Here is a 13,870-nt window from a genome sequence, read left to right as displayed (position 1 = left end):
AGTTTGTTAATGAGCCATGTTGGGCCATATGACAGTGCTAGAGATGTCCAGCATGCACAACATGGGGCCTAGATGCATATTATCTTTGGGGACCAGTGTTGTGTTGGGTGCCACTCACTGACCACCCCACCCCAGCTCCCCTCCATACACAGTGCAGCCGGGACTTATGGAGCAAAAACAGCCATTGCCCCTGTAAGAATAAGTTCTTCACTTGTAAATGTGTTTTTTCTCTCTCTGTGTTAACATTACTATGAATCAGCCAACGCACATGTTGCCATAGTCCACTGTGGCTGGAAAGAGAACTGTCCGGTTGTGTGCCAGAGGCCCTATGCTGCTACAATCTAATGAAGATTCTCCTTTAACCTCAGAGCAAAGGGCCTGTGCATTTGGAGCAGAGGGTTTGAGCTCTAGCCACCTATTTATATGGTGTAAATCACCCATATAGCTGCTACTGTAAAGTTCCAAGTGGTCACAGCTTTGTTATGATATAAAATCTCTCTGTATGTTTTAATTTTTCATTCTTTTTAACCACCAGTTTAAAAAGAAAGAATACAGTATATGTCTCTAGCTAGCACACACAGCCAAGAAGAAAGTTACATTCTAGTCTGTGTCTTTCCAACCTCCTTCCTTTAAAATATTCCCTTGGATAACACAGCTCTTTCCTTTCCATAGGCACAAGCTCTGTTCCTCCACCTCCTCAGATGGAGCCAGAAACAGATACTCAGGAAGAAAAACAACACTGGAAAAGTAGGTTGAATGCATTTCTACTTCAGACACAAGCCAACCTTTAAAGGCCAAATTGGAACTTTTGCAGCGAAATTGACATAAACGCTCCCCATGCCAAAACATAAACTCTCTGGGGGCAGGGCCCATCTTTTTGTTCTGTATTTGTACAGTTCCTGCCTCCATGAAGTCCTGGTCCATGAGTGAGGTTCCTAGGTTCTATTGCAATACAAATAATAAATAATTGTACTACAACTTCATACAATATAATTCCTGCTATGAGTATATGTAATCTGCATGGCATTAGGGTTATGCATAGATGCTGCTGGCTGGGTTGAGGACACTGCTTTGAAGAAGTTAGGTGCTACATCAGGGGTTCTCAAACGGACCCTCAGGGGGTCGTGAGGTAATTACATGGAGGGTCACGAGCTGTCAGCCTCCACCACAAACCCCGCTTTGCCTCCAGCATTTATAATGGTGTTAAATATATATATATAAAAAAGTGTTTTTAATTTATCAGGGGGGCGGTCGCATTCAGAGGCTTGCTACGTGAAAGGGGTCACCAGTATAAAAGTTTGAGAATCACTGTGCTACATATTATTGTATGTATACACACCACCACTGAAATGCAGCTAGCACTGGGTTGGGCTGATGACAGATACATAGCACAACAGAAGAAGAGAAGGGGATATTATAGCAAATCTTTGCTTGTACTGTGAGGGTCTGATTCTGAAGGGTCCTGAGCTCTGAAGGGAGTGGAGGGTGCTCAGTACCTTATAGGAACAGATCCTTAACTTTCTTGAAAAGCAGATAGGAGAGTGTAGCCTAGTGACTAGAGCATTGGTCTAGGTCTGAGATAATCTGGGTTCTGTTCCCAGCTCTGCCAGGCCTCCTGGGTGACCTTAGGCCAGTCACTTCCTCTCCCTGTACCTCAGTTTCCCTATCTGTAAAATGGGGATAATATTACCCTCCTTTGTAAGCGCTTTGAGATCTACTGATGATAAGCTCAAGTTTAGAGCTAGGGATTATTATTCTCATTTACCCTAAAGCCCCACTGGACCTCTCTTGCAGTATAAAGGGGCCCTAAATCATAAATTAGTTATACTCACAGTAGCGTCCCTTTGCAGAGTAGTGTAAAGCAGTTTAGTGTCAATAAGAATCAGGCACTCAGTTTTGAAGGGCTCATTGCAAAGAAAAGATATCAGAGCAGCGGAAGAACTCTTCCTTAAGAGTCTTGTTATCCCATCAATATAGAAACTCACGGTAACAACAGTTGTTTATTTTGCAGACACAGCGAGACGATCCACTCAAAGCCCACGTATGTATTTCCCCAATCTGAAATCCCCAATCTTTATACCTACTTTTACTGTAATGATTGTTAATTTAAGATTAGGTTCTTTTAACAACAGGACATCAAATAATCACAGTCAACCAAATGTGTTAACCCACGAGTGTTAGTCAAAGTTCAGTCTGCACAAATACAGAAAGATGAGAGTTAAATACTTTCCACTTCATCAAGCTGGGGATACAACCAGCAGCATGGATTGTTCGGGAAATATAATTCACTGCTGAGGTGTATATATACCTTTGGCTTTTACCATGGTCCCAAAACTCCCCAAAATACTCACCAGCAGCTACACACCACACCACAGAAACACCAACCAGGAACTAATCCCTGTAGCAAACCTTGTTGCCTACTCTGTCCCCATATCTACTCTGGCGACACCATCAGAGGGCCCAACCACATCAGCCACACCATCAAGGGCTCATTCACCTGCACATCTACTAATGTTATATATGCCATCATGTGCCAGCAATGCCCCTCTGCCACGTACATTGGCCAAACCGGACAGTCCCTCCACAAAAGAATAAATGGACACAAATCGGACCTCAGGAATGGTAACATACAAAAGCCAGTAAGTGAACACTTCAATCTCCCTGGTCATTCTATTACAGATTTAAAAGTCACTATCATTGAACAAAAAAACTTCAGAAACAGACTTCAAAGAGAAACAGCAGAACTAAACTTCATTTGCAAATTTAACACCATTAATCTGGGCTTGAATAGGGACTGGGAGTGGCTGGCTCATTACAGAAGCAGCTTTTCCACTCCTGGAATTGACACCTCCTCATCTATTATTGGGAGTGGACTACATCCACCCTGATTGAATTGGCCCTGTCAACACTGGTTCTCCACTTGCGAAGTAACTCCCTGCTCTCCATGTGTCAGTATATAATGCCTGCATCTGTAACTTTCACTCTATGCATCTGAAGAAGTGAGGTTTTTACCCACAAAAGCGTATGCCCAAATAAATCTGGTAGTCTTTAAGGTGCCACCAGACTCCTTGTTGTTTTTGTAGATACAGACTAACACGGCTACCCCCTGATACTTGTCCCCAAAATTAGTTTGTGTCATTCTTACCCTAAGATTTCCATTTCAATGCAATCTGTACTTGCTATCCGAGATTGTTGGAAATTTGTACCTGGTTTCTAGCAACAGTTATATCAGTTGGTTATTATTTTCACAAACCCCAGCAAAATACTACTTTCTCTGTATGCACCAAGAACAAAACTTACACAGTTGTTAATATATTTCAGTATAGAGGTTGCTGGGGAAAATGGTTAACTTTAGTATAGGTATGGATTCTCTTAAAAATACATAATATATTGGCTATATCATTTTGGTAACACGGCAAAGCAGGTCCAGCACTCTGAGAATGGGTGATTTCTATTAGGGATCCCCGTTTGTCATTTAAACAGAAAACAACAACAACAAAGGAATATATATAAAACTGTATTTTATCCTACACATTACCTGATAGGCAGTATGATGTTGTGGCAAGAGCTCCTGACTGCACAGTCAGAACTCCTGGGTTCCGATCCAGGCTCTGCTACCGACATTCTGTGTGGCCTCGGGCAAATCATGTCATCCTCTATGCCTCAATTTCCCCTTCTGTAAAATTATCAGGATTTCCCTCTCCATGGAGTGGGGTAGGGATTAATTGGATAATGTCTACAAAGCAGCATTAATAACTAAAGCCTGATTTTTCATCACCCTGCATCTTTTGTCATCATTTTCACCAGTGCGAAGCTGCTGTAAAATGCTACCGGATCAGAATGGTGGTGTTTTGCACTAGTGTAAGTGACAAGGAATAGATCCATAATATGCTACATAGTAAGTCTATTAGCCTAGTGGATGGACTGGGACTCGGGAGTTGGGTTCCACTCCTGGCTCTGCCCCCAACCTGCTGAGTGACCTTGGGCTTTGCCGCTCTGTGCCTCAGTTTCCACATCTGTAAAATGGGGATAATGATACTGGCCTCCTTTGTAAAGTGCTTGGAGTCCTACTGAAGAAAAATGCTACACAAGAGCTAGGGATTATTATTCAATAGGGAAAAACATCCTTGTAATACAAAGTCTTTTTTTGACAGGAGAGGATAACTTCGAAGGCCCTTCCTCTTCTTTTAAGAAGCTATGTCCTGCCAAACCCTCCCCCAGCTTTCTTGAGCTTCCATCTTCCCAACGGAGGCCCAGCCCAGGTCTACCCTGTGCCCAGGCTGCCAGGAAAGGACAGAAAAAATTCAGTAAGTGTTGGAACTACCCCAGCTTTGGCAAGGGCGTGTTCTCTAGCGGTAAGGAGTAGGGGGCTAGGAGTCAGGACTTCTGGAGTTTATCCTGGTTCTGGGCAGGAGCAAGGGTTAGAGGTTAGGACAAGGCACTAGGAGTCCAGGACTCCTAGGATCTATTCCCAGGTCTGTGTGACCTTGGGCGAATCATTTCCCTGCTTGGTGCCTCAGTTTCCCCATTTGTAAAATGGGGATAATACCCTGTGCACTGGGCTGTGGCACAGCACAGCGAGGTTCTGGGATGCAAGTTTCTGTAAACAGGCAAAATTTCAATAGAATTAAGAATCACTTAGCATTGGAGGAAGGGGAAAACAAACCAGCGCTTTGCCCCGTTTTTCTCCAGCCCCTGATCATCAGCCACAGGATTGTTACGGCCTACTGGAGTGCATGCACAACAACATCCAGATCCAAACCCAGATCGCTCTGGCACAATTGAGCATCCTGGAAGGCTTGCAGGAATCCATGAACTTGCTTCTGGCTAGCGACGAGGAGAAAGGGAAGGAGCAGAGAGACCAGGAGGGCCTGCAAAACTCGGCTTCCTCTCCCACCTAACATATCTATAGGTTTGGTGACTAGCTTTGATTCCCATAGTCTCATCCCTGCGGCCTCGTCTCCTTTGCATTCACTCTGGCTCTGGCTATCAAGTGTATAGCTACAGGATTGGGGTCTGTGTTACCATGACAACTGATAGGGCTCTTGGAAGTAAAACTATTGTAAATACTTTGTGTGAGTTTTCCTCTGAAGGCTGCATAGTCCTTGTGGGAGCAGCATGGGAAGCGACAGCAATGCGCTTATGGAGAGATGCAGTCTGATTTGAGGTCACTCTGCCCATAATGCACTTATGGAGAGATGCAGTCTGATTTGAGGTCACTCTGCCCATGCCCCTAGGGCTAGGGTTCAGGTGACTTGAAGCCCCTTTATGCTGCCCATGTTCTGGGGGCTTGCCAGACCTCTGCTGTAAATTAGAACAGCCTCAGGGCTACTCTCATTTTTGCTCTGCCTCCAATGGCCCTTGCAGTATGTTCCAACCATGCCTCCTCCACTGGAGACAGGGAGCAGGGTGGATACCGAACCCTTATGCAAGCTCCATACCAGCTAGGATGGCTCCTGCGCAGGGAGGATTTCCAGGGAGCTGGTTCTGCTCATTTTAAGGTCCCTCTGCACTGCCAGAGCAGCACAATGGGACCTGAGCGTGACAGTGACAGTCAGGTTCACCATCTCTCCCCAGTTGAGGCTTCCTTATTAGAAGCTAGTCATGATGTTGTGCTCCGTTCTCTGCTTTGGCCTTGATTGTGTGTCTGCTGGCTGGATGCAAGAGGGCTGGTTCTCTGGCGCCCGGCATCTTGTGTAGCCTTTTGTACCTGTGCAGTGGGGGTGTAAAACTACCAAATCAGTGTTGCACACCTGTGAATGAATACATGAGGTAGAGGGCAACATGGAACGAGGCCCCATGTCTGTGCAAACATCTCGCCACCGCATTACAGCTGGGTAGCTCATTTCATCACGGGATCCCAACGTTAATGAGAAGATTCCTCTTCACTTACCTCCCATGGGACTTAAGCATCAGAGATGGAGAACATGAAGCATGGCCGAGGGGCCTGCTCTTTAAAAGTGCGGAGCGCCCTCAGATCGCACCGCAGTGGAAGTAAGCAGCTAGCTGCCCCAGTGAGTGGGCAAAACCCCTTCATCTTTTCCAGCCAGATCCAGTTTGCAATGCTGGCAGGATCCTGCAGTGTCCTGTATGGTCAGGTGCAAATTGAAAGACAAATGCAATGTACTTACCGCCTGAGATTCTAGTTGGATTAAATATAAACTTTGTAGAAAAAGGATATGCACACAAGGGGCTGTTCCCTTCCCTTAAGGCAGCACCATCCTCAACAGGAGTTGAAACAGGAGGAGCATTAGGTGTCTATGTTCCCCATCTAAGGCAAGGTTAGAAGACCGGGGAGGGCGGCTGCTCAGAACTCTGGATGCACAGGTCAGCCGCGCTGGGCTTTGAACCCCGTATGAACTCTGTTTAAGAATGATTGCAGCTGACTTGGCTTCAATCACAATCAGGAGCAGTGTGGTCCGGTGAAGAGAGGGCTGAGTTGTGGCATCTATTCCTAGCTGTACTGCATAACATTGGGAATGTCCCTGCCCCACTCTGTGCCTCAGTTTCCCATCTATACAATGGGGATAATAGTGCTGCCCTGGGGAGGCGGGGGGGGGGAAGATGGGGGGTGAGAAGAAATACACTAAGCACTGTGAGATGCTCAGCTACTGTAGTGATGGAGCCAGGTAAGTACCTTAGACAGACAACAACCCAGCTGGGGTTCCGACCATGCAAAAGGTCCCCTGCCAACCTATGGAATATGTGACCCAAATAATACTGGGAGAGCGAAATGAAGAGACCATGGAGCAATAGAGGTTTCCCAGCTGATGGGTGGAGTGCGGCACAGAGGTCCGAGGCTCGGGAGAGCAGCAGCTTCTGAGAGATGGCTCTGGTGCCCCCGGAGGGGAGATGGTGTAAAGATGCAAACCACAGCAAAACTGCCTGCACGTGAACTTCACCCTTCCTAGTGGACCCAGCTTGGGTGTGCGCAGGCGCCGTCAGCTCCCGCCGCCGCGTTGCCGGAAGCGGACTCCAATTCCCAGCGTGCCCCGGGGCGGAGGCGGAGGCGGAGGCGGGGTTTCCGGGCGCTCAGTGCTGACTCTCGCTTCCGCTGCCGCAGGGCGAGGCGGGCCGCAGCGGTGAGAGGGGGCCGCGGCCCCGGCGGGGTTCCGGGTCGGGCGGCGGCGTGGGGGGCGCGGGGCCCCGGGGGGTTGTACGGGAGATCGGTGGGGAGCGGTCGGTGGGGGGGCCCGAGGGGGGAGGAGATTTGCAGGGGAGCCCAAGGGGCAGGGGTGGGGGGGGCTGTGCTGGTGGGGGTTGGGGGGGGCAGAGGAGGGGGAAGGAAGGTTTGGAGGGGATCCCAGGGGACGGGGGGTTGGGGGAGCCGTGGGGGGGGGCAGGTGGGGTTTGGGGGGGGCAGAGGAGGGAGGGAGGGAGGAAGGTTTGCAGGGGAGACCAGGGGGTGGTGGTTGGGGGGATCCGGGGGGCGGGGGGTTGAGGGGAAAGGAAGGTTTGCAGGAGAGCCCCGGGGGGGGGGGAGCCATGGGGTTGGGGGGATCCGGAGGGCGGATTGGTTGGGGGGGAGTGGTTGAGGGGATCCGGAGGGCAGTGGGAGGAAGGTGGGGGTTGGGGGGTCTGAGGGAGAAGGAAGGTTTGCAGGGGAGCCCCGGGGTCGGTGGTTGGGGATGGGGGGATCCGGAGGGTGGATTGGTTGGGGGGGAGTGGTTGAGGGGATCCGGAGGGGAGTGGGAGGAAGGTGGGGGTTGGGGGGTCTGAGGGGGAAGGAAGGTTTGGACGGGATCCCAGGGGACGGTGGTTGGGGGGAGCTGTGTGGGTGGGGGGGAAGATGGGGTCTGGGGGGCCTGTGGAGGAGGAAGGTTTGGATGACCCAGGGGTGGGGGTTTGGGGGGGTACATAGGGGAGGTCTCTGACACGTCAGCGCTCCACGGAGGAAAGGCAGCTGGGGAAGTTCTCCTCCAGGCAGCCTATAATCAGGCTGTGGGGTTCCTGACTTGCTGCCTGTTCTGGCTCCGGAAGTGCCAGGGAAATGGAGACACGTGGCTGAGAGTAGCAGCCAGGCCCTGATGCTGCCTGGTAGGAGGAGCTGCTGCCCCACAGAGGCTGGGGACAGGCAGAACTATACTGGGCATAAGGAAGCAATGATCTGTGGCTGCAGGAGGAGGAGGAGGTGGGAGAAGACAGGACTGTGCTGTGTACAGGGGCTGAGCAGGAGATGGGAGTGAAAGAGCTGCACGGTTAGCAGCCCCTTCTTCATACTTTCATTTAAGGTAGATCACAGGTTCTCCAGCCCTTTCATGCTGTTGCCCAAGAGGTGTTAGATGGATCTTTTCCCAGACCCAACCCCTCACTCCTTGGTTATCAAAATATAATTTCACAAGCCACTGGGAAGGGTTCTGTGATCTAAGACCACTGTTTAGGAATCACTGTATTAGCCAATTGCTCAAGACTTTGTTGTGGCTAGGGAAGACCATGGCGCTGTAGCCTAGAAATCTCAGAACCTACAGGATGAGAGGTTTCCTGAGAGTCATATGGACAGGGATTTATATTGGTTATGATTTCAGGTTTTTTGAGGTCTGGTTATCTGCTATCAAAAGAGAGGATGGGTACAGAAAGCCAAAGCGGTGATAGGAGCTTAGTGGAGTGAGTGGGGTGTCAGATCATCAGGACAGAGCTCTCTCATATTTTTTTTTTGTCTGGGAAGAAGAGGTTTGTGCCAGGGCTGAAGAAAAGGAGTGTGCCCTTTGGAAGGGTCCCCCACCAAATGGTGTTTGGATGGGATCGGACTGATGTTTGAATATTTGTGTGTGAGAGTAAAGATAGGAAATATGTGAACTCTTTAAATGGGCCCTCAAGTTAACTTTGTCTTAAATAACATGTTCTCTGTTCTACTGCTGACCGCTGATGTTAAATTGATGACTTTAAAAAATAAACCTTTAAGCCATTTGTTTTTCTGTCATCTGAATATAGGCTAGCCATTTTCAAGGTCATTTTTAGTCAGTTGCAATTCTCAGGTGCTAGCACAATGCTGCAGTGTTTGTTTGCAGACACTGCAGGGGAATGTTGTTGTGGTGTGTGTTAAATTGTTTCCACTGGATTTCAAAGGAGAAATATGAGTCAGTAGTGTGCCCTCATTGCCAAGTAGGCCAAGGCAACGGCATATTGGGCTGAATTAGTAGGAGCATTGCCAGCAGATCAAGGGAAGTGATTATTCCCCTCTGTTCAGCACTGGTGAGGCCACACCTGGAGTATTGGTCCAGTTTTGGTCCCCCCACTACAGAAGGGATGTGGACAAATTGGAGAGAGTCCAGCAGAGAGCAACGAAAATGATTAGGGGGCTGGGGCACATGACTTATGAGGATTGGCTGAGGGAACTGGGGTTATTTAGTTTGCAAAAGAGAAGAGTGAGGGGGGATTTGATAGCAGCCTTCAACTACCTGAAGGGGGCTCCAAAGGGGATGGAGCTCGGTTGTTCTCAGTGGTGGCAGATGACAGAACAAGGAGCAATGGTCTCAAGTTACAGTGTGGGAGGTCTAGGTTAGATATCAGGAAACATATTTCTCTAGGAGGGTGGAGAAGCACTGGAATGGGTTACCTAGGGAGGTGGTGGAATCTCCATCCTTGGAGGTTTTTAAGGCCTGGCTTGACAAAGCCCTAGCTGGGATGATTTCATTGGTGTTGGTCCTGCTTTGAGCAGGGGGTTGGACTAGATGACCTCCTGAGGTCTCTTCCAACCCTAATATTCTATGTTCGTAGAAGCTTCTTGTCTTTACAAAATGAGTGTCCTAATGCTTTCAATGCCTTTAATGATGTTAAATAACAGTAAATATACTAGGGTTGTTGCAGCCAGGTTGGTCCCAGGATATCAGAGAGACAAGGCGGGTAAGATAATATCTTTTATTGGACCAACAGGCATTGGTCCAATAAAAGATATTATTACCGTGCTCACCCTGTCTCTTTAATAAATTTACCACACATTCACAGAGCAGCCAGGGAAAAAGAAACCCGGTATCAGGTCATTGCTTTGCAGTTGTCTCATTCTGGTAGAGAAGTGTCCAAAATATTACAGGTGCAATTGCACTGGTGCCATATTGAACGGGACTGATCCCTCCCTCCTCCATGGTATGATGCTTTAGTGTACGATGTCTTAAACCACACAGCTGTCTGTGCTTTATAACGCATTGCACTTATGGATCTATTCTTCTGTCTGCTACTGCCCCCTCCAGAAGGCCGCCACCTCCAATTTTTCCTCTGTAGAAACTCGGGCATTAACCGTGAATGTTTTCCCCTTCCAGATGAAGCTGTTAGCTCTTGCTGTGTTTGCCCTGCTGTCTGTCGCTCACAGCGAGGAGGGAGCCAGGCTACTCGCCTCTAAATCTCTGTTAAACAGATATGCAGTGGAGGGCAAGGACCTGACTCTGCAGTACAACATCTACAATGTTGGCTCCAGGTAAGGTTTGTCTGTGTTCTTGGTATCTATCAGATGCCTGGCCCTGAAGGACACGGAGTGTTAGAGGTGTGTGTCTGCAGTGTGTGTTTCACTAGCTCGGGGAGGAGGGAGACATCTAGAGTAAATACCATTCTCAAGCTCCTCCCTTACTTCTCCCAAATCCCCTCTGGAGGGAGGGGCACTCTGGGGCAGGAGCGAATAGAGGGGAAGAATCTCTATTCATAGATTATAAGTCCAGGAGGGTCCACTGTGATCACCTAAGGTTTTCTGTTACCGCTGTTTTCTCACTGGAGTCCATAGGACTGTTGACTTGAGTAGGAGTAAAGTTGCAGTGTATGAGCCCCCTATCAGGCCCACTCGGGGAAGGGGCATTATACGAGGCTTCAAGGCTAATGAGACTAAAGTGTGCAGGTGTTTTTTGGGGTGTGTGGGAGGAATGTGATTCTGGAGGCTGTGAAAGGGTCTCAGTGGATTCCTGTGTATGGGAGCAAATCAGTGTTCATTGTGATGCTGTTTTAGACTCCTTGACTTCTCTCTCTCTCTATCTCCCCTTCACCCCCAAAGCTCATGTCTAAACTCTTACCAAGTTCTGGCACTCCACTCTCTAATCCCCCTGTTCACCCTTTCTTCTCTGTTCCAGCCCTGGTCCCTGCCTTCATCACGTGTGTCTTTGACTGCATCATCATCCACCGGTGTCCAAAATGCTGCAGTTGAAAATCACCTTCCTTTCCTGTCACTCATATCCCCAATGCGGGGCTCCCCTCCTCACGCGCATAGACCTCCATTGGCTTCCTGGGCTCTTTTCACAGCCAATTCCTTGTCCTCCACTTCGTGGCTCCTCTCAGCTCTTCCCTCTTATGCCCCAGGTCCTGCTCGGCAATCATTTCTCCTTGACGCTGTCTTCCTTCTACTCTCATCTTTGTGGCTTTTTACTCCAGATCAGCAGCTAGCACTGAACTTTCCTCTGTTTGTGAAACAGCCTGTAGCATCATAGGGTTAGAAGGCACCGCAAGGGTCATCTGGTCTAACCCCCAGTGGGACTCCAGCTAACGCATCCCTCGGCTCTGTTCCTGACCCCTCTCTCTGTTGTGTTTAGCGCGGCTTTGGATGTGGAGTTGTCGGATGATTCTTTCCCCCCGGAAGATTTTGGCATTGTCTCTGGAATGCTTAACGTCAAGTGGGACAGGATTGCGCCGTATCTTTTTGCAGTTCGAAACAATCTCCCCATATGCCATGTCCTGGGTCTGTTCTTCGGCTCCCCCTTGTCCCTGCTGATGCCCAAGGATACCAAGACACGTCCAACTCCATACATCATCCCTGAAATGCAAGCACACCTGACATCTGGCTAAGGCTCCGAGGGCAAATCCCAATCAAGTGCCCTGGGATCTCCAGTGTCCTTGCAAACAAGAACTAGTTCTCGGGTCACACAACACATAGCCGCCCCTCGCATTAAATTGCACGGAACTCCATTCATCTGTCAGGGAAGGAGGAATAGATGAGTTGGCCCTGTAAGGGTCTGAATCTGTAGTTGAAGGTCATTTAAGATTTCAAACCTGCTGGTTAGACCCCCTCCCTGTGTTTTGAGTCTTGCTCCCCGGAACAAAATGCAATTCGTTTCCTTAACCATCTGCTACACAGAGCCAGCAACGTATCTCACACTGTGGTCCTGAGGCCCCTCAAAGCCGGCTACTTCAACTTCACCTCGGCTACCATCACCTACCTGGCACAGGAGGGAGGGCAGGTTGTGGTGAGTGGCTACTACCTTCCTTGTGAACTTGATCATGTACAGGATCCTAACGGCAGATCTCACAGCAGAGACGCACAGTGTGTGCTCCTAGACACAACCATCGAGGATGAGAGATTGTCCCTCTCTCTTATATAGTGCTTGCCACGGAGCACCTGCAGTGCCAGGAACGGTGGGCAAATGCTATTTCTTTTTCCCCCATTTCAGGTTGGCTTCACCAGTGCCCCTGGGCAGGGAGGAATCCTGGCTCAGAGAGAGTTTGACAGGAGGTTTTCCCCTCACTTTGTAAGTACCATTAAACCAGTAATCCATTTTCTCCCAGTGACTGTACAGTTCAAATCCGCGTTGACCTTTTTTGTGTGCGCTGGCTCATGGCGTGAAAGCAGAAGCCCAGACACTAAATTAAAAGCCGCCTGGGAAATCCCCACGGTGGCTCCTAAGCTTTTGGGGGCAACTTCTTGCAAGAAGAGTGCCAATTAATTCATCATGGTCCGTTAGACTCGCTTCTAGGAATGAGCCTGTGTTGTAGGGGTCGGATCAAAACGCTTGGGCAGGGGGGCTCAGGTCTGAGACGCTGGGAATTTAGCTATGCATAACCCATCTCAGCTCTACTTCTAATGGGTTTTCCCCTTCTGCTAGCTCGACTGGGCAGCTTTTGGTGTGATGACTCTTCCCTCCATCGGAATCCCTCTGCTGCTGTGGTACTCGAGCAAGAGAAAATACGATACCCCCAAGACCAAGAAGAACTGAGGAAAGCCAAATGCAGCCAGCACCCAGAGCTTAGAATTACAGTGTACTCGGAGTAGCAGCGATCAACCCTCCAAATCAAGTGACTGGGCCACCGGTTCAGTGCTGGCAGGGGAGGGATTTGTATCATTCTTGTGGCCAGTCGCTTTCTTGAGGTGTTTTTTAACCCTTTCTCAGCAGATCTGGAGCAAAGACCTCTCCGGTTCTGTTGTAATTAAGTTCCAGACGCAGCTGCGGTACAAGAACGCTAATAACGCCCAAGGAGTGTGGGGGTGAGAGCCTTTCTGCAGCATCACCCCTGCTTGCCGAATGCCAGTCACATGTGGCCAGATCTCCTCATGCCGCAATCCTCCTCGATCTTGGATCAGCCCATCACCCTCGCTCCCCAGCATTTTATGCTTCTTGCAACTGTCACTGAGAGGATTGATCAAGTGACGGTAACGGAGACCTCCTTTCTATGCAGGTTTATTAGTGCCCTTCCCTCTCAGCCAAGCGGCGGCCTATGAACCCCCATAGAAAGATGCCTGCCCTAGAGAGAATGTTGGCTACGTTGTTCTATTTTGGTGAGCAATTGACCGTGTTTCTGTTTTTCTGATTACTCTGTTGAGAAGTGTGTGACTGTACGCACCAAGGGTTTTATAATAAAATGAACACCACAGAGTGAGTCTGTCTCTTCTCCTACCAGTGAGTCCCACAGTCGGACTGGTGGGTTTCAGGAGCCATACCTATAACTGCAGTAAATCCAGTGGGTGTAGAGGCTCTGTCTGTACGCGCCAGCAGGGGCAGTGAGGAAGATACAGCTGAAAAAGTATACCAAGCCCTTAATCCTAGTGAAGGCATGTGTTTAACATCTGTTAAAATCCTACTGTGGGTTACTCCAACCCTCCTTCCAGGGTCCCCCTTGACCAGTTGCCACATGTGAGAACTACACCACGCCTCATCTACCCTATGAGTTTAATAATCCACTT

The 13,870-nt window shown here is 49.1% G+C and overlaps 1 protein-coding gene and 1 non-coding gene across 5 annotated transcripts; both read left to right on the top strand.

Moving 5' to 3' along the window:
• The first annotated feature begins 671 nt into the window (after positions 1-671).
• Positions 672-3,862, top strand: LOC112060075 (uncharacterized). Its single transcript, XR_010593994.1, has 3 exons — positions 672-747; positions 2,012-2,041; positions 3,808-3,862. It is a non-coding gene; the product is annotated as an uncharacterized LOC112060075 (transcript).
• A 3,063-nt stretch (positions 3,863-6,925) lies between these two features.
• On the top strand, positions 6,926-13,560 carry SSR2 (signal sequence receptor subunit 2). Of its 4 annotated transcripts, none has more exons than XM_005280712.3 (6): positions 6,926-7,082; positions 10,257-10,411; positions 11,508-11,606; positions 12,050-12,158; positions 12,363-12,440; positions 12,795-13,560. In XM_005280712.3, exons 2-6 carry the CDS (start codon positions 10,257-10,259, stop codon positions 12,903-12,905), a joined length of 552 nt encoding a protein of 183 aa, XP_005280769.1. In that variant the 5' UTR covers positions 6,926-7,082; the 3' UTR covers positions 12,906-13,560. The 4 variants fall into 4 exon arrangements, with proteins under 4 accessions (XP_005280769.1, XP_023964407.1, XP_065429775.1 ...); XM_024108639.3 differs by lacking the exon at positions 6,926-7,082 and adding an exon at positions 7,845-8,231; XM_065573703.1 differs by lacking the exon at positions 6,926-7,082 and adding an exon at positions 7,853-8,037.
• Positions 13,561-13,870: the final 310 nt, after the last annotated feature.

Source organism: Chrysemys picta, chromosome 20 (assembly GCF_011386835.1).
Source record: "Chrysemys picta bellii isolate R12L10 chromosome 20, ASM1138683v2, whole genome shotgun sequence".
Lineage (NCBI taxonomy): Eukaryota > Metazoa > Chordata > Testudines > Emydidae > Chrysemys > Chrysemys picta.
This window is presented reverse-complemented; position numbering and strand designations above follow the sequence as displayed.

Coding starts and splice junctions, on each gene's coding strand:
- SSR2 (XM_005280712.3), top strand. CDS start 10,257: ATGAAGCTGTTAGCTCTTGCTGTGTTTGCCCTGCTGTCTGTCGCTCAC. Junction 12,159..12,362: donor AGGAGGGAGGGCAGGTTGTG/GTGAGTGGCTAC, acceptor CCCCCATTTCAG/GTTGGCTTCACCAGTGCCCC. Junction 12,441..12,794: donor GGAGGTTTTCCCCTCACTTT/GTAAGTACCATT, acceptor CCCTTCTGCTAG/CTCGACTGGGCAGCTTTTGG.